Source organism: Meles meles, chromosome 8, assembly GCF_922984935.1.
Source record: "Meles meles chromosome 8, mMelMel3.1 paternal haplotype, whole genome shotgun sequence".
Classification (NCBI taxonomy): Eukaryota; Metazoa; Chordata; class Mammalia; order Carnivora; family Mustelidae; genus Meles; species Meles meles.
In genome coordinates this window covers 12,026,676-12,045,452 of record NC_060073.1, presented here as the reverse complement: position 1 = coordinate 12,045,452, position 18,777 = coordinate 12,026,676, and the positions used below count along the sequence as shown (strand labels likewise).

Genomic DNA, 18,777 nt, shown 5'->3' with positions numbered 1-18,777 from the left:
GGCGGCAGGGGGGTGGGGGGGGGTGGGAGGTTGAGGAACCAGGTGGTGGGTAATAGGGAGGGCACGTACTGGGTGTGATGCCAAAACAATGAACACTGTTATGCTGTAAATAAACAAATAAAAATAAATATTAAAAAAAAAAGAAAGGCAGTTTCTTTTGTATATTGCGACAGAAATGGAGATGGGGTTGTGTTTTAATTGATTTTTAAATTTTCTTAGGACCTTTAATTTCTGTGGTTCATTTCCTTTTTCATTACCAAATCTCTGTGAACTACCCATCATAGAAATAGTGCCTTCCCAAGAGGCTCGCCTTCGGTCCTATGCACTTTCCATCCTTGTTCTCTGTTGCTTTTTTTTTCTTTGAAAGCTTTATTGAGATATACTTCACATATTATAAAATTTACCCATTTAAACGGTGCAATCCAGTGGCTTTTAGTATATTCACAGAGTTTTGTGACCATTACCACAATCTAATTTTAGAAATTTTTCATCAAAATAAACTTCATATCCATTAGCAATGACTTCCCTCCCCTTGTCCCTAGACCAACACTAAACCACTTCCCATCTCTACAGATCTCTCTATTCTTAAGATTTCATTAAAATGGAATCATGCCATATAGGGCCCCTTGTGACTGACTCTTTCACTCAGCATGATGTTTTTAAGGTTCATCCATGTTGTAGCAGCTATCGCTACTCCATTCCTTTTTATGGCTGAATAATATTCCACCACATGGATATACCAAGTCTCTTCCCTTTGATTTTTTTTTTAAGATTTTATTTATTCATTTGACAGACAGAGATCACAAATAGGCAGAGAGGCAGGCAGGGGGTAGGGAGCAGAGAGCCCGATGTGGGGTTCAATCTCAAGACCCTGAGACCATGACCTGAGCCAAAGGCAGAGGCTTAACCCAATGAGCCACCCAGGCACCCCTTTGCTTTATTTTTTTTACAATGTAATTGACACACAACATTATATTAATTTCAGATGTACAACATAATGATTCAGTATTGATATATTATTGTGAAATGATCACCATAATTAAGTCTAATTAACATCCATCTTAACTTTTTTCCTGTGATGAGAACTTCTAAGATCTACTCTGTTAGGAACTTCCAAATATAGAATACGGTATCTTTAACTAGAGTCATGATGCTGTCCTTTACATCTCTATGATTTATTTGATAAATGGAAGTTCATACGTTTTGATAAACTTTACCCATTTTGCCCACACTCCATTCCACTTTCTCTGGAAACTAGCAATCCAATCTCTGCATCTATGAGTTTTGTTTTTTGTTTTTGTTTTTTTTTTTTGTTCTTTTAGACTTGACATATAAATGAGATCATATACTGTGTCTTTTCTCTGACTTATTTCACTTAGCATAATGCCTTCAAGGTCCATCCATGTTGTTGCAAATGATAAGCCCTCCTCCTTTTGATGTCCTTGTTTTCAGTGTTCTGAGTGGCCAGGTGTTGGACAGGTTCTCAGTATTTGTCCCTTTGAGAAGCAAATATCTTCCTTCTGGGGGAGATTTAGTCTGTTTCACCATGGTTAACCCTAATTGCTTTATGATTTTTACTGATAATTCCCCCATCTGAATATTTTAGGTCTTTTTTTTTTTAACTTTATTTTATTTTTTCAGTGTTCCAAGATTCATTGTTTATGCATCATGCCCAGTACTCCATGCAATATGTGCCCTACTTAATATCTACCACCAGGCTCACCCAACCCTCCACCTCCCTCCCCTCCAAAACCCTCAGTTTGTCTCTCAGAGTCCACAGTCTCTCATGGTTCATCTCCCCCTCCGATTTCCCCCAATTCCCTTCTCCTCTTCATCTCTCAATGACCTCCGTGTTATTCCTTGTGCCCCACAACTAAGTGAAACTGTATGATAATTGACTCTTTCTGCTAATATGGACAATTTCGCCCCCACTGGTTCTCAGTTATGGGGGCTTGACATTGTATAGAGGTTCATGCCTTTATTTACTATAAACTGCTTTTTTGTTGCTGTTTTTTCTCTTTCTTTCTTTCTTTCTTCTTTCTTTCTTTCTTAGCATTATCTGTGAGATTCTTACTTATTTACACTGAGGGTATAGTCGCCTGGGCTTTATGTGGAGGTTGCCGTCCAAATCAGCTGAGGGCACACCCTGAGTGTTGTCTTCTAGCCTTCACCACCTCTAGCTGACGTAGCACAAGTTAAGGTCTCCAGCGTTCAGGAGGACTCTCTATGAAGAAACACATTTTTCGCACTTTTTTACTTCCCTGGGCTCCTGGTTTCACTTCATTTAGGGGCTTAGCTTGTTCCTTCTTTTCATTAAATTAAGTGGAAATTCAATTAAAAGATGATTTTATTTCAAATTCAACATTTCAGTTGTTTCAGTTAGGAAGGTCATTTAGGTATCTATAATTCACCACACTTCCAGATGCAGAAATCTCAGGAAACTTCATTCTGCTGGTCTTTTAAGATATTTTTAATTCCCCTTCTTATTTTTGAACACATCAGTCCACCTGTTTTATATTTCTATTGAGACAGTTGCTATTCCTGACATCTGTATAGGTTTGACATGACCATGTCTTCTTGGCTTTCACCCATAAGGTCTTATTTCCTTGTGTACTTTGAGATTTGTGTTACCCCAGCTTCTTTAAAACGTTATTTAGAAAAATTATTTAAGCCTGAGTTTAAGAATCTCTCTTAAGGGGGCGCCCTGCATCAGACTTTCTGCTCGGCGGGGAGCCTGTTTCCCCCCCACCCCCGCCTGCCCTGCTCTGCCTGCCTTTCTGCCTACCTGTGTTTTCTCTCTCTCTGTCAAATAATTAAATAAAATCTTAAAAAAAAAGAATCTCTCTTAAGAGTCTTAAAAGGGGGGGCTCCTGGGTGGCTCAGTGGGTTAAAGCCTCTGCCTTCGGCTCAGGTCATGATCCCAGGGTCCTGGGATAGAGCTCCACATCGGGCTTTCTGCTCAGCAGGGAGCCTGCTTCCACCTCTCTCTCTCTCTGCCTGCTTGTGACCTCCGTCTGTCAAATAAATAAATAAAATCTTTTTTTTTTTAAAGAATCTTAAAAGGGGCTTTGCATTTGCTTCTGATTGGTACCTGAGGGTAGTATCAACCTGGAACTACTTTAAAATTAATTCTCAGCTAAAGATTCCTTGAACTGCACAGGAAGTATGAATTCAGACCACAAAACTCCACTAGAGCATGAGGTTATAATTTCTCAGTTTACTTTTTGCCGTACCCAAAATGAAGCCTGGGAGATCAAGATTTCTTTTTTGTGAGATAGGACTTTTTTTCCTCTTAATTTCCTCTCACACTGAAGTACAGTCAATTGGACCTTCATATGTACATCTGGGTCTCCTATCAACGTCCCAGGCAGCCCCAGGCTTGGTCTCTCTTTCCCCAGACCTCACATGCCTGTCACAATACAGATCCTTTCAGATTTCAGCAGATCCCCCCACTGCAAAAGCCATCTTTGGAGCTGCCTTTACTCTCAGGATTCCTGATTTTACTTTGTATTTGTGTTCTGAAGTTTTCCTATTTTTCGCCTGCTTAGAAATCTATTTCAAAATATTTTCTAAAAAAATTGTTTAATATCTTCAGCTTTGCAGTGATGGGTACTTTTATGTTATCTGGTCTGCCATAATAACAGATAATAATTTGGACTCTGTCTTAAGGTCCAAATGATCATTTCTTTCTTTTGTATTTTAGCTTCCCCAGATCAAGGTAGTACCATGGAAATACTCCTGTTCATTCAATGATGTTGGGTTCTAGAAATAAAAACCCAGAAAACAAACTCAGACCAAACTTCCTATGGCAGCTCTCCCTTCAGGGAAGTTAGGTCACAGTCTGAAGTAATGCTTCTCTTCATCTCCCCATCTCAATTAACCCTCAGGTACCTAAAGAGTTTGAAGTCTGGAATGAAGAGGTCATGATTCTGCTTGTGATATGTATGAATGAGAAAGACTACTGGTCTTGTGTTTAGCCCTAATCTCACCAGCCTGTAGGCAGAAGTTCTGAAAGAGTATGTAAAGGTCAAACACCAAGGAACTGAAGGTTTATATTATTATAACATTTAATATATTAACTGCTTTGTGTGGTCATTACTGGTATACAAGAAAAGAGCTGACTGTTGAGATTCAAAGATGCCATAGGATTTGCATCACACTGACCCAGTCCTGGATTCAGATGGGTTGACGCATTTGCAATCCTGCCAGAAGGTTAATAGGATTGAATAAAGTTAAACGCATTTCCCTTGCATAGTCTAGAAAATTCCAACCACCAGGGCCACCAGCCTACCAGATCTTTAACCATGACAATGAGAAAATGCTCTCTTCTTACACCTCTTAATGGCATCTTTGATTTCCTTGTTCCTTAGACTGTAAATCAAAGGATTCAACATGGGGATAACCATTGTATAGAAGACTGATGCCATCTTGTCATGGCCCAGAGAATTATCTGTGCTGGGGTGCATATAGACAAAGAGTCCTGATCCAAAAAAACAGATCACTGCGGTCAGGTGAGAAGTACAGGTGTTGAAAGCCTTGGACCTGCCTTCAACGGAGCTTATCTTCAGGATGGTGGCAACGATATAACCGTAAGATATCATGATGACAAAGACAGATATCACACCAAAAATCACTGCTATCACAAATTTCATGACTTTTAGGAAAAGGGTTTCAGAGCAGGATAGGACTAATAATTGAGGCAGATCACAGAAGAAGTGGTTGATAATATTTGGCCCACAGAAATTGAGCTGAAGTAAGGCAGACAGTTGGATCAATGAACCAAAGAGACCAGTTATATAGGCTCCAACTGTCATCTGGACACAGAGGGTGGGCGACATGGTGGCAGTATAGAGCAAAGGATTACAAATGGCAGCATATCGGTCATAAGCCATGGCTGCCAGGAGACAGCACTCAGTCAGACCCAGGCTAGAGAAGAAGAAGTACTGTATGGTGCATCCCCAAAAGGAGATGGATTTAGGCTTCTGGAAAAAGTCTGAGAGCATTTTGGGGGTTGTGGAGGTAACATAGCAAAAATCTAAGAAGGATAAGTTGCTGAGGAAGAAGTACATGGGTGTATGTAGGTAAGAGTCCATCCTAATCAGGATGATGAGGCTCAGGTTCCAGGCCACTGTCAGGAAGTAAGAACCCAAAAATACTGCAAAGAGAACAATCTTGAGCTTGGGATAATCTGAGAATCCCAAAAGAATGAATCTGTTGACTATTGTATTGTTCCTTCCTCCAGCCATTGTCTTGAAGTATCTTCAATCTGCAGAAAGTTCCCTGGGTAAATGATTGACTAACTTAATATTATGAAACTTACTTGTTTTGAATATGGTTTCATTATTTGAACAAAAAGATATCCACAGTCAAGACAACTTTTTTAAACATAAAAATTATTTTAAAAACCATTGGAGAGCCCATTTCACAGCTACTCTTAATATTTTGGAATACATTTTTGCAAAAATTTCTACACAGACCCACAGACACAGACACACAGAGACATGCACAGACACACACAGACACACACACACACACACTGTTGCCAAATTGTTTTTTAAAAGTTGGTTCTAGGGGCACCTGGGTGGCTCAGTTTGTTAAGCGGCTGCCTTTGGCTCAGGTCATGATGCCAGTGTCCTGGATAGAGCCGCATATTGGGATCCCTGCTCACTGAAGAGCCTGCTTCTCCTTCTGCCTGCTGCTCTGCCTACTTGTACTCTCTATCTTTGTGTCAAATAAATAAAACCTTTAAAAAAAAGTTGGTACCAATTTACACAAGTATCAAGATTTTATGACAATATCCCAGGCCATTCTATTGTCAACACTACCTGTAATTATTTAACTTTAGTCCTTGGTGACCTTAGATGAAAAAAATTCATTGTTTTTAATTTTGCATTTACTTTACTGATTTGCTAATATACATTTTTTGCCTATTTGTCTAATTGGTCTTCATTATTGATTTGCAGGAGCTCTTTACATATCCAGGATGATAACTTTCACCCACATACATTTTGCTAATTCTTTTCCAAGTTTATTATTATCAACATTGTTTATGTTGTATTTTGTTTTACAGATTACTTTTATTTTTAGGTAGCCGATTTTCTGTGAAATATATGGTTCCTGGCTTTGTTCTTACTGAAAAAAGATTTCTTTTCACAACCAAAAAATATGTTTTTTTCTATATTTTCTTGTTCTCTTGTACTTTTATATGTACATTTAAATTTTCTAGACTGTTTTAGTGCATAATGCAAGGCATAAATCTGGGATGACTTTGGTTTTGTCATTCCAAACTGATTGCCACTTGTCTCAGCACAATTTATTGAATGATTTTTCCACTGAATAAAGTCACCTTTATGATGAAGTTTTTTAAAATAGGTTCCCTGTTCTGCTCAGTTTTTAATCTGTCACTCCATGTGCCATCTGTCCAGTCCTGCATATTTTCTAATGATTTACAATCAAATTTTATTAATAAATTATAGAACATTTTTATAACTGTTAAGAAGAAAGTTTCCTCATTTTTTTTCACTGAGAATGTTTTGATGGTTCTTATGTTTAGGTCTTCAGAAGATCTTTATGATGAACTCATCAAACAAAATGGTATTTGTATTGCATTTTATTATTATATTAATTTGGGAAGAAATAAAGTTTTTTTAATTTTTGTTTTTGTTTTTTGCTAAGCTGTTGATTTAGGTTACAGAAGAGATAACACTACAAGTTCTTATAAATATTGTAATACTATGACTACCAATTTGGACCAAAGCACCTGGTTCTAGTGACATTTGTGATTCCAAGCTCTGTCCCTTCATTGTTACAACTTCTCTGTGTCTTCAGTTTCCTCATCTGTAAAATGAGATCATTGTGGCAATTCTCTGTGTATCACAGGGACTCTACTATACTTGACAGGAGCAGTAATTGTGGTAGAAAAACATAAAGAAAAGTGACCCACTATTCTATGATATTACTAATCTGAGTTTAAATACCCAAAGAAGAGGATCATTTAACTACCTGGAGGGGAAAACTGTCTTGACTCAATATTATCTATCAGTTCCCTGATGAGGCCACAAGATCCAGACTATGTTTCCACAGTAAAATCTAAATCACAGGTTTATATGCTTAGAACATCCTTCAGCAGAAACTGAAAGATTCCATCAGTTAAGTTCATAAAGAATTTATATTTCAAAAAATTTAGAAAAGGTTTCTTTGGAAATACTAGTTCCTGTGGTATTTCTCGGTATATTTTGTCATGGGTGTTTTGAAGGTACACGTGACCCTGGCCATCCTGAAATTTTTTTTTTATGTATTTTATTTTATTTATTTGTCAGAGAGAAGGAGAGAATGAGAGAGCACACAGGCAGGCAGAGAGGCAGGCAGAGAGGCAGGCAGAGGTGGAGAGAGAAGCAGGCTCCCTGCCGAGCAAGGAGGCCATGCGGGACTCGATCCCAGGACTCTGGGATCATGACCTGAGCTGACGGCAGCGGCTTAACCCACTGAGCCACCCAGGCGTTCCCATCCTGAAATCTTAAGGTTATTTTTGAAATTATAGGAAATGCTTTCAGTGAAGTGATTTGTTTTTATCCTTTTGTATCGTTGACATATTTTAAATAAAAACTTTTTTAATGATAAGACAGAAACAGTAAAATATACATTACAGTATACTTTTTCTTTTATGTACTTAAATGTACTTTTTCTTTTTTAGATAAAGATGATGATTAAAACAGCCAGTATTGAGAAAGTTTATATAACTGGAAGACAGAGAGAATATCTCATATTGATTCCTAAAGTTATTTTTCCTTTTTTTCCTTTTATTGTTGGTTTTCACAATTTCCCATTGTTCATTCAAAACCAAACATACAACAATCAAGATCACTGGCCATGATCAGGAAAAAAAAAGGCCCAAAATAGCAGAATAAATGCTGCTCCCTTACTTTCCTTCAGGCATATGAAATGGGTGGGCTGGCCAAGCAGCCCTTGCAATCTTATCACCTATGATGTCAAATGGATGACATCAAGAACAGTAAACCTACTGAACCTTGAAGGGGCAATCTTACCGTTCTTCTGAAATATTTTACTATGGAAATTAAGTGCAGACACACTGTAAGAATCCCATGCAAAAAGAAACTTATGAAAAAATAGATTTAGAAGTTTGAAAATAAAGGCCGGTGAGCAGTTGCTCCACATGTAAACACCATTTGTAAACTTTTGGAGAACAAATAGCATTAATAAATTAGTCATATGTTTGCAACCCAAGGGAACAGTATGTGGTACCAAGAAACAGTCATTCTTCTGTTCTTGCTTTCTATCTTTCTCCCTTAACACAATGTTGTATTTCGCAAATAAAATTTTATATCCCATGAATTAAATGTTTTACATTTATTTCTCTTTAATAATAAAGGTCAAATTAAAGCACTATTTATGAGCTACCAAGAATGTTTCTTGGTGGCTCAGAAAATAATTTGATGTTCACTGACTATCTAACATCCGTGAGGCACCAAGTAAGACTATCATTTGAAAGCAGCAGAGGGAAGATTAAATAAGTATTTCAAATGGCTCCTGGGACAATTCATTATAGCTCTTCATACATTTTCAGAAAGGCAGGAAAAGAAAATAGGTGATTTAGTATGAACAGAGAAATACACAATGTATAAAAGAAAGCATTACTCTGGAAAACTTTCCCTATTTTTAATTTGAATTCTTTCTTCTAAACTCCCACAGCACCTATATTTTCTAGTAGAGTAAGAATTTCATAGTTTGTATTTTACTTTCATGTGCTTTTCCAATAGAACTTAGCCTGTGATTTTGGCCAAGAATAAGTATTTTTAATATTAACAGCTAATATATCAGTTATGAATGGCTATGTAACAAACCAAACTTATGGCTTAAAACACCAATGATTTATCATTTCTCATGTTACTCTTGGTAGACAAGATAGTTTTTCTATTGACCTCACTTGGATCCCAGATGGTGATATTTACCATCACAAGTCATACAGTGCATACTTTTATACAATCATGTTTGACACTCAATACATGAGGACCCACACAATATAATTCTTCAAATAAAAAGTATTTCTCTCTCAGAAAAAGAAATGGAATGAATTTCAGAGTGTAGCTCAAATGACAGAAAGGAGAGAAGAAGCAACTTTTCTCCCTGCAAAGGAACTAAGTCAGCCCAACATAAATCACAGAGTAGACCTGAAAGGAGGGATTTATCCTTGGGATGCAAGCGTGGTTCAACATCTACAAATCAATCAGTGTGATAGAACAAATTAATGAGGTAAGAGAGAAGAACAACATGGTCCTCTTAATTGATGTAGAAAAAGTGTTTGACAAAATACAGCATCCTTTCCTGATTAAAACTCTTCAGAGTATAGGGATAGAGGGAATATTACTCAACTTCATAAAATCCATCTATGAAAAACCCACAGTAAATACCATTCTCATGGGGGAAAGCTGACAGCCTTCTCACTGAGGTAAGGAACACAACAAGGATGCCCACTCTTGCCACGGTTGTTCAACAGAGTACTAGAAGTCCTGGCAATAAGACAACAAAAAGAAACAAAAGGTATTCAAATTGCAAAGAAGAAATGAAGAAATGAAACTCTCTCTCTTTGCAGATGACATGATACTCTATGTGGGAAACCCATAAGTTTCTACCCACAAATTACTAGAACTCATACAGCAATTCAGTACTTTGGCAGGATACAAAATCAATGCACAGAAATCAGTTGCTTTCTTATACACTAACAATGAAACTGTAGAAAGAGAAATTAGAGAATCAATTCCATTTGCAATAGCACCAAAAACCATAAGATACCTTGGAAAAACCTAACCAAAGAGGTAAATGATCTATACTCTAGGAATTACAGAATACTCATTAAAGAGATTGAAGAAAACACAAAAAGATGAAAAAGCATTCCATGCTCATGGATCAGAAGAATAAATATTGTTAAAATGTCTATGCAATCTATAATTTCAATGCCATCCAAATCAAAATACTAACAGCATTTTTCAAGATGCTGAAACAAACAATTTGTATGGAGCCAGAAAAGAACCTGAATCACCAAGGAAATGTTGAAAGAGAAAAACAAAGCTGGGGCATCATGTTGTCTGATTTTGAGCTATATTACAAAGTGGTGATCACCAAGACAGCATGTTACTGGCACAAAAACAGACACAACTCTATGGTCAACTAATCTTTGACAAAACAGGAAGGAATATCCAATGGAAGAAAGTCTCTTCAATAGATGGTGCTGGGAAAATTGGACAACTATATACAGAAGAATGAAACTGGACCATTCTCTTACATCATACACAAAGATAAACTCTAAATTGATGAAAGACCTCAGTGTGAGACAGGAATCCATCAAAATCCTGGAGGAGAACATAGGCAGTAACCTCTTTAACATCGGCCACAGCAACTTCTTTCAAGACACAACTCCAAAGGCAAGGGAAACAAAAGCATATATGAACTTCTGAGACTTCATCAAGATAAAAAGTTTCTGCACAGCAAAGGAAACAGTCAATGAAACAAAGAGGCAGCCCACAGAATGGGAGAAGATATTTGCAAGTGATACTACAGATAAAGGGCTGGTATCCAAGATCTATAAAGAACTTCTCAAAGTCAACACTCAAAAAAACAGATAATCAAGTCAAAAAAGGGCAGAAGACATGAGCAGACTTCTACTGCAGACTTCTTCTGCAAAGAAGACATACAAATAGCTACATATACAAATACATACAAATAGCTAACAGACACATGAAAAAGTATTCATCTGATGAATGATTTAGCCATCAGGGAAATTCAAATCAAAACCACACTGAGAAACCATCTTACATCAGTTAGAATGGCAAAAATCGACAAGGCAAGAAACAACAAATGTTGGAGAAGTTGTAGAAAAAGGGAAACCCTCTTACACTGTTGGTAGGAATGCAAATTGGTGCAGCTACTTTGGAAAACAATGTGGAGGTTCCTCAAGACATTAGAAATAGAGCTACCCTATGACCTAGCAATTGCACTATTGGGTATTTACCCCAAGGATACAGATGTAGTGAAAAGAAGGGCTATATGCACCCCAATGTTCATAACAGCAATGTCCACAATTGCCAAACTGTTGAAAGAGCCATGATGCCCTTTAACAGACAAATGGATAAAGAAGATGTGGTCTATATATGCAATGGAATATTACTCAGCCATCAGAAAGGACGAATACCCAACTTTTGCATCAGTTTGGATGGGACTGGAGGGGATTATGCTAAGTGGTATAAGTCAAACATAGAAAGTCAATTATCATATGTTTCACTTACTTGTGGAACAGAAGGAATAGCATGGAGGACATTAGAAGGGAAAAATAAAGGGGGAGATATCAGAGTGGGAGGTGAACCATGAGAGACTATGGACTCCGGGAGCAAATAGAGAGTTTTAGAAGGGAGGAGGGGGTGAGGAGATGGATGAGCCTGGTGATAGGTATTAAGAAAGGCACAGATTGCCTGGAGCACTGGGTATTATATGCCAACAATGAATCATGGAACACTACATCAAAAACTAATGATGTAATGTATGATGACTAACATAACACAATAAAAAATAAAAAAATAAGAAAACATTCTTTTAAAATAATTTTAAGCACAAATATATGCATTACAATGTGATTCATTACATTTTACTAATATTTTACTAATTGTCCATTTACTAACTCTATCCTACACAATAATCATACTTCATCTTCCTGGAAAATTCCTGATGTCTGCATTTTCTTCACTCTATGATTGCTTGTCTTATCCACTTAGGTAATAATCACTGTCATTGTGACTGGTATAGAAAATGAATGTAGAATGCTAGTAACTTCCTCATTATATTTTTCAGTCTGCCACATTGTAAACTTGAAAAAGGTGTTTCCTACAATTATTTCACAATGATGTACTTAAAAACATAACTTCAATATCCCACATGGTTATCCTAATTTAAAGAGGTTAATTACACTTTCAACTTTATCTTCAGTCATAAGCTAATGTCCAAGTGTGTATGTTCATTGAGAGATATCACCGGATATCAGGAATTCTTAATACACTGAGAATGACCTTTTCAGAAAGGGGTTCTAATTATGATCTTGAATAAATATGGACCTCAGAATAAACCCAGAAGAAGAGGAAGAACATAAGTATTAGTTTTGGGTTGACAGCATTTACTGTGTGACCTTGACCAAGTTGCTTTAATCTTTTGAACTTCAATGTCTTCAATAATGAAATGGGGACATAAGGATTGTCTGTAGGGTCATGGTGAGGGTAGCATAGGATCATGCAGATAAGGCACCTTACACAATTCCTGGCACAGAGTGGGAGGTTGCTTGCTCATGGATATTAGTATTATTATGAAATTATCTGGGACAGAATAAGCTTTCAATAAATGTTCCATTATTTACCTCCTCTCTGTGACTCAGTTTATATTAAAACTCCAGAGAATTTTCTCTTATGTTATTCTTATGACACAAAAGTAATATACAGTGATTTCCCCAGCTAGGCTTTAATTTCCTGAAAGCCAGAGACATTTTTGTATACCCTAGCCAAGCTCTCTGCTCTCTGGCCCTGAATATTGATCCTAGACAATGGCACTGAACACACAGAAATAGATATGGTTGAATTTTTCTACTATTTATGACATGTTTAATATACATTTTAAATTCACAAAAATGCTTAATAAATATTTTGAATTGGGCATTATCTTTTTGGAGTATAAAAACAAATATTTCATTTCTGCACCCACTGCTATTATCATTGGGTGAGCTAGAAGACTTGTTATCAGACACTTCTTCAAAGAAGACACATAAATGGCCAACAGACACATGAAAAAATGCTCAACATCGCCTGTTATCAGGGAATACAAATCAAAACCACAGTTAAATACCACATTACACCAGTTAGAATGGCTAACTTAACAAGACAGGGAACAACAAATATTGGAGAGGATACGGAGAAAGGGGAATCTTCCTACACTGTTGGTGGGAATGCAAGTTGGTGTAGCCACTCTAGAAAACAATATGGAGGTTCCTCAAGAAGCTAAAAATAGAGCTATCCTATGATCCAGAAATTGCATTCCTGGGTATTTAGCCCAAGGATACAGGTGTACTGAAAAGAAAGGGCACAGGCACCCCAATATTCATAGCAGCAATCTCCACAATAGCCAAAATGTGGAAGGAGCTGAGATGCCCTGCAATAAATGAATGGATAAAGAAGATGTGGTCCAAAGATATAATGGAATATTACTTAGTCATCAGAAAGGATGAATACCTACCATTTACATCTACATGGGTGGAACTAGAGGGGATTATGCTAAGTGAAATAACTCAATCAGAGTAAGACAATTATCATATGGTTTCACTCATATGTGGAATATAGGAATAGTGCAGAGGACAATAAGGGAAGGAAAAACTAAATGGAAAGAAATCAGAGAGGGAAACAATCCATGAGAGACTTTTTACTCCAGAAAACAAACCAAGGGTTTCAGAAAAGGGGGGATGGGGTAACTGGGTGATGGGCATTAAGGAAGGCATGTGATGTGATGAGCACTGGGTGTTATAGGCAACTAAAGAACCATTGAACACTACATCAAAAACTAATGATGTACTATATGTTGACTAATTGAATTAAAAAAAAAGAAGACGCGTTCTAAAAACCTACATAGAATCAAATGCTTGTAATAAAAATTTGCCAGCATTTTCCAAAGGCTGAATAGGGTGGACAAAAACAATTTGGAACTGTGAAGGCATTTTTCTAAAAACTTAAGATAACTGACTACTGAGGAAAAACAAATCAAGCAAATTAAGTGCTTGGTATCTTTGTAGACTAAATTTTTTTAAAATTTAATTTTGTTTTTTCAGTGTTCCAAGAGTCATTGCTTATGCACCACACCCAAGGCTCCATGCAATATGCAATATGTACCCAAGGCTCCATGCAATATGTACTCCGTGCAATATGTACCCTACCAGGGTCACCCAACCCTCCACCTCCCTCCCCTCCAAAACCCTCAGTTTGTTTCTCAGAGTCCACAGTCTCTCATGGTTCATCTCCCCCTCTGATTTCCCCCAATTCACTTTTCCTTTCCTTCTCCTAATGTCCTCCATGTTATTCCTTATGCTCCACAAGTAAGTGAAACTATATGATAACTGACTCTCTCTTCTTGACTTATTTCACTCAGCATAATCTCCTTCAGTTCTGTTAATGTTGATACAAAAGTTGGGTAAATTTTAATTGACTAAGCCATTTCATTTTTTAATTAGGGTTTATAGTGTGATAGGAATTGTGCAGAGGACCACAGGGGAACTGAACAAGAAGAAATCAGAGAGGGAGACAAACCATAAGAGACTCTGGACTCTGAGAAACAAACTAAGGGTTACAGAAGGGAGAGGGGTGAGGGGGATGTGGTAACCAGGTGATGGGTATTAAGGAGGGCACATGTTGTGATGAGCACCGGGTGTTATACACAACTAATGAATCGTTGAACATGGCATCAAAAACTAATTATGTACTATATGCTGGCTAACTGAACATAAAAATTGATTAATTAATTAAGTAGTTAATACTCATGGGAAGAGTTATTATATGTTATTATATGTTATTATCATTTAAAATCAAGGCTGTGGGTTCTCATTCCTGTCAGTCATAATTAAAATTACTTTTAAAAATTTATTTCTTAAAGATTTTATCTCAGAGTATAAACAAATGTTATCAAAGCACAGTCATTTTCCTTAATTCTTTTTCCTTTTCCAAACAATTACAAGACATTAGAGATAATGTGTAAATGGTTCGTTGAGACACAGGAAAGTTGAGGTTGCCAAGTAGGTATCTTAAGAAATGGTAATTGGTCACAAAGTGATTGGTTTCCTAAGAATGTTAAGTACATGGAGAGGAGTAGCTAACATTGTCAAATTAGAAATTTGACTGAATTTTCCAACTAAAATACCAAGCAGGAGTTCTAAACAGGTAAGAACTAAAAGAACAGTTAAGAATGTAGGAAGTCACTTCTCATGTCAATTATTTCCAGACATTCTACAGGATCTTGGAAAGTAGGAATGCACAGCTATTTTCAATGTTCCTAATAACAAATTAAGAATGTACTATACCAGGATAAGAATAACGTAGGGACATTAAAATGTCAACAATCTTTCTTTGAGTTAGAATTATATTAATTCATTGTGGTGTTAGTTTACCTGTTTCAAGTTAAATCATTTCTGTTTACTGATTGCTTAGTTTGCGTGAGGCACAGTTCTCAAAAATTCACATACATTTCTTAATCTAATGCAATCCTACGGGCATTGTTTTTCTTAATATATATATGGGGAAACTGAGGCATAGGGAGGCTAAGAAAATTAATTGTTCAAGGTCAAGCTGCTGATGAATGGCAGTGCTGAGAATTTGGAGCAGGTCTGCTAAACTCCCAAATCTCTTGCTCTTGATCATACTGTGAAAGCAAATAGAAACTAAAACATTGTTTCAATTATAGTAAATGAATTAATTATTACTTAATACAGTCTTGAAAAACACAATCTTTTCAAAGCATTGCTAGAGAGTATGAGGTATTAAAAGAAATCACACCAAACTCTCAATACACCACCAAATTCCTAAATGCAAAATATTCACGTCACTGCTTCTTTTTGTTTCTGTTAAAACTTTCCATTGAGGGGAAACATTTTACTTCCCAGGAGAAAGGACATGAGCTCCGAGCAAGTCTGAGAAACAGAGAAGACAGCCTACAAACAGGAAGATGTAGGAAAATACAGCTACATGGAGGAAAGAGGTTCCCAGATCTGGAGCGGTATCCCAGAACATCAACATCAGCACGCTGCCCCACACTGCCCTTGCTGCCTCCAACCACAGACCTCACCTAGATGTGTCTGCAGAAGTTGGACTACTGCTGGTTGGTTATGGTCTGGGCAGTCTAGCAGCACCTGTGGCCCCCTGCAGGTCCAGACTCTTGCCCCAGATTCCAGGGAACGCCTTTGAACACCATCTTTTAAGCCTCTTTTAAAGGAAATTTCCTCTCCTGTGCAGCAGTGGTAAGAGAGGTACTTCCACCTGGGGTTCATTTAAATGCCTCCTTAGGATTCAAGGTGGAGACAGGATAGCTAATTAACCTGTCCAGGGTAATTGTTCTCTTAGAAAAACAGAAGAGATCCCCTGTTGATTCCATTTTCACTCTATGGAACCTTCAAGTTCAGAACACTTCTTTAGACCAAAGAAGCACTAGAACGAGAATGCATTTGATACATCATCTTAATCTAAAATCTTTCGTTACAGGTTGATATTTTCAGTCTTTTCTATTATAACTGAGTAACTGAATATTATAATGTATGTGTTTCACTCAAATGTTACAATGCATATTTAAATGACTCATAAACACAATCATAAACTTAAGTATTGGTGCTTATGTAATATTCTACCTTAAGCAATTCCCCTCTGTCGGATTTTAAGTGGAAACTAAGTTTTTGCTGCGAAAAATCATTCTAAATAGATGTCTGAAATTTCAGATAATTTCTGAACTTCAGATCATTTCTGTAAAATAAACTTCTAGAAAGGAGCATTATGCCATTGCTGCAAAGGCGTTTTCCTAGCTTTTCATATGTATTTGATTTTATTTAAAATCTCCTAACATTAAAAAAAATCTCATGTTTTCACAGTGAATCTTAATGCTCTAATTCATCTATTGATTTTAAGTGAAGTTCTTCCCTGTTCAGAATCCAGGTTAGTATTTGCCTATTTTTCACTGACTTTTTCTTGGCTTAACATTTTCTTTACTTGAACAATCCAGAATTTAATTTATAGTTGAAGACCTAATTTTTTTCTTAAGTATCTTGCCATTTAATTGAAAGATTTTCCAACAATGTGTGGTAAATCCTCTATCATATATTTAAGGGTTATCAGCCCATTTGGTTATAATGATCTGTCTCTACCTTGAACATTATAGACAAGATTCAAAACCTGTTACTGATTTTACATATACTTTCAATTTTACATTTTATCACATTGCATTTAAAACTATTTATTTTTACTTACATCATATCCCCTGCTAGACTGTGAGGTTCCTAGGGAAGGATCTGTATGGTATTAATCTCTCTCAGCACTCAACCCACTAATAGGTGCCCACTAAATGTTGATGTAAGTGAAAAGATGAGTGAGTATCAATTAGGTTTGACGATTGAAGAATTTTATACTAAGCTCTTTTCTGTGGTTCAGAGCATAATAGGACATATTCATGTTCTTTTGGCCAGGTATTGCTTGAAGACATGTTTTTTTCTTTTTCTCACATTATTTTTGTTTTCAAGAGTTTTATAGTAACATAATTTACATACTATAAAATTGACCCATTTTAAGTGTACCGTGATTTTTAGTGGATTTATAGAGTTGTGCCATCATCACCACAATCCAATTATAGAATATTTCCATCACCCAAAAAAAGATCCCTCACACCCCTGGCTGTTTATTGGCATGCCGACCATAATTTTTGTGTTTTTTGTTTGTTTGTTTTTCTGACTATAATTTTTGAATGGGAAGAAATCAGAGAGGGAGACAAACCATGAAAGACTCTCGACTCTGGGAAACAAACTGAGGGTTACAGAAGGGAGGGGAATAGGGGCATGGGGTAACCAGGTGATGGATATTAGGGAGGACACATGTTGGAATGAGCACTGGGTGTTATACATGACTAATGAATCATTGAACACTACAACAAAACCTTATGATGTACTATAGGTTGGCTAACTGAACATAATAGAAAAAATAATTTAAAATTTTTTGAAAAGGGTACTGCTGTCTCTGAACTTCCATCTTTCATGTATCATCTGGGATGGTATGAGTTCTTAACCCCAAAAGAAAGATCCAAGTGTCATAGCCATGGAAAATAAAGGACAGTGACCTGTGCTTATGGAGTGTGCAGATTTGTGGTCCCCCCCACCCCCAAAACCTGTAGCAACAGAAGGAGCATCAAGGAGAACTGCAGAACCAGGTGCTGCTGGAAATCACATGTGGAGTCTTTGATTGTGTAGTTTTAGAGTGCAGCATATTATCCCTTTTTAGTAGATGCCTTTGCCCTTATTTTTCTCTGATGATGGAGGCTCTCAGGCTTATTGTGGCTCAGCTCCTAAGTTAATCAGCACTAGTGTTCATCCTCACATTACTCATGTGTATTTCAAATAAAGAATTGCCATCCTCCCCTCCACGGGTTAAACTATTCCCCTGCAGTCCAACTGGAGCTTGGCTCTACAGGTGATTCACTTTCTGTCATTTGTTTTCCAAGGCGAGCTGTCAAGTCCTACTTTCATCTGTCCGTGACTATACCCAAGTCACTGTCTCCCTTTTTCCATCATCCATTCATTCTGCAGGGGAACAATCCTCTTCCACCATGGTAAGAGCAGAGAAAATGATCTGAGCAAGAGGGTGCTTCTATCACCGCAACCACAAGGCATGTCCCCTCATGGAATGAGCCTTTGTCTTCCCTGAGTCACATGGTTGGCAGGTATTTCTTCATCCACCTTTATGTCAGAGGTTGTTGTCATAAATTCCAAATATAAATCTCTTTGGTGATTTTTAAAAAAGCTTTTAGTTATTTATTTGACACAGAGAGAGACATTGAGAGAGGGAACACAGCAGGGGGAGTGGGAGAGAGAGAAGTAGGCTTCCAGCTGACCAAGGAGCCCCATGCGGGGCTCAATCCCAGGACCCCGGGATCATGACCTGAGCCAAAGGCAGATGCTTAATGACTGAGCCACCCAGACACCCCCTCTTCGGTGAT

At 37.2% G+C, this 18,777-nt stretch overlaps 1 protein-coding gene across 1 annotated transcript; it reads right to left on the bottom strand.

Moving 5' to 3' along the window:
• Window positions 1-4,298: 4,298 nt before the first annotated feature.
• On the bottom strand, window positions 4,299-5,246 carry LOC123948563 (olfactory receptor 1440-like). Its single transcript, XM_046015776.1, has one exon. It carries the CDS (start codon window positions 5,244-5,246, stop codon window positions 4,299-4,301), a length of 948 nt encoding a protein of 315 aa, XP_045871732.1.
• Between the last annotated feature and the right edge of the window lie 13,531 nt (window positions 5,247-18,777).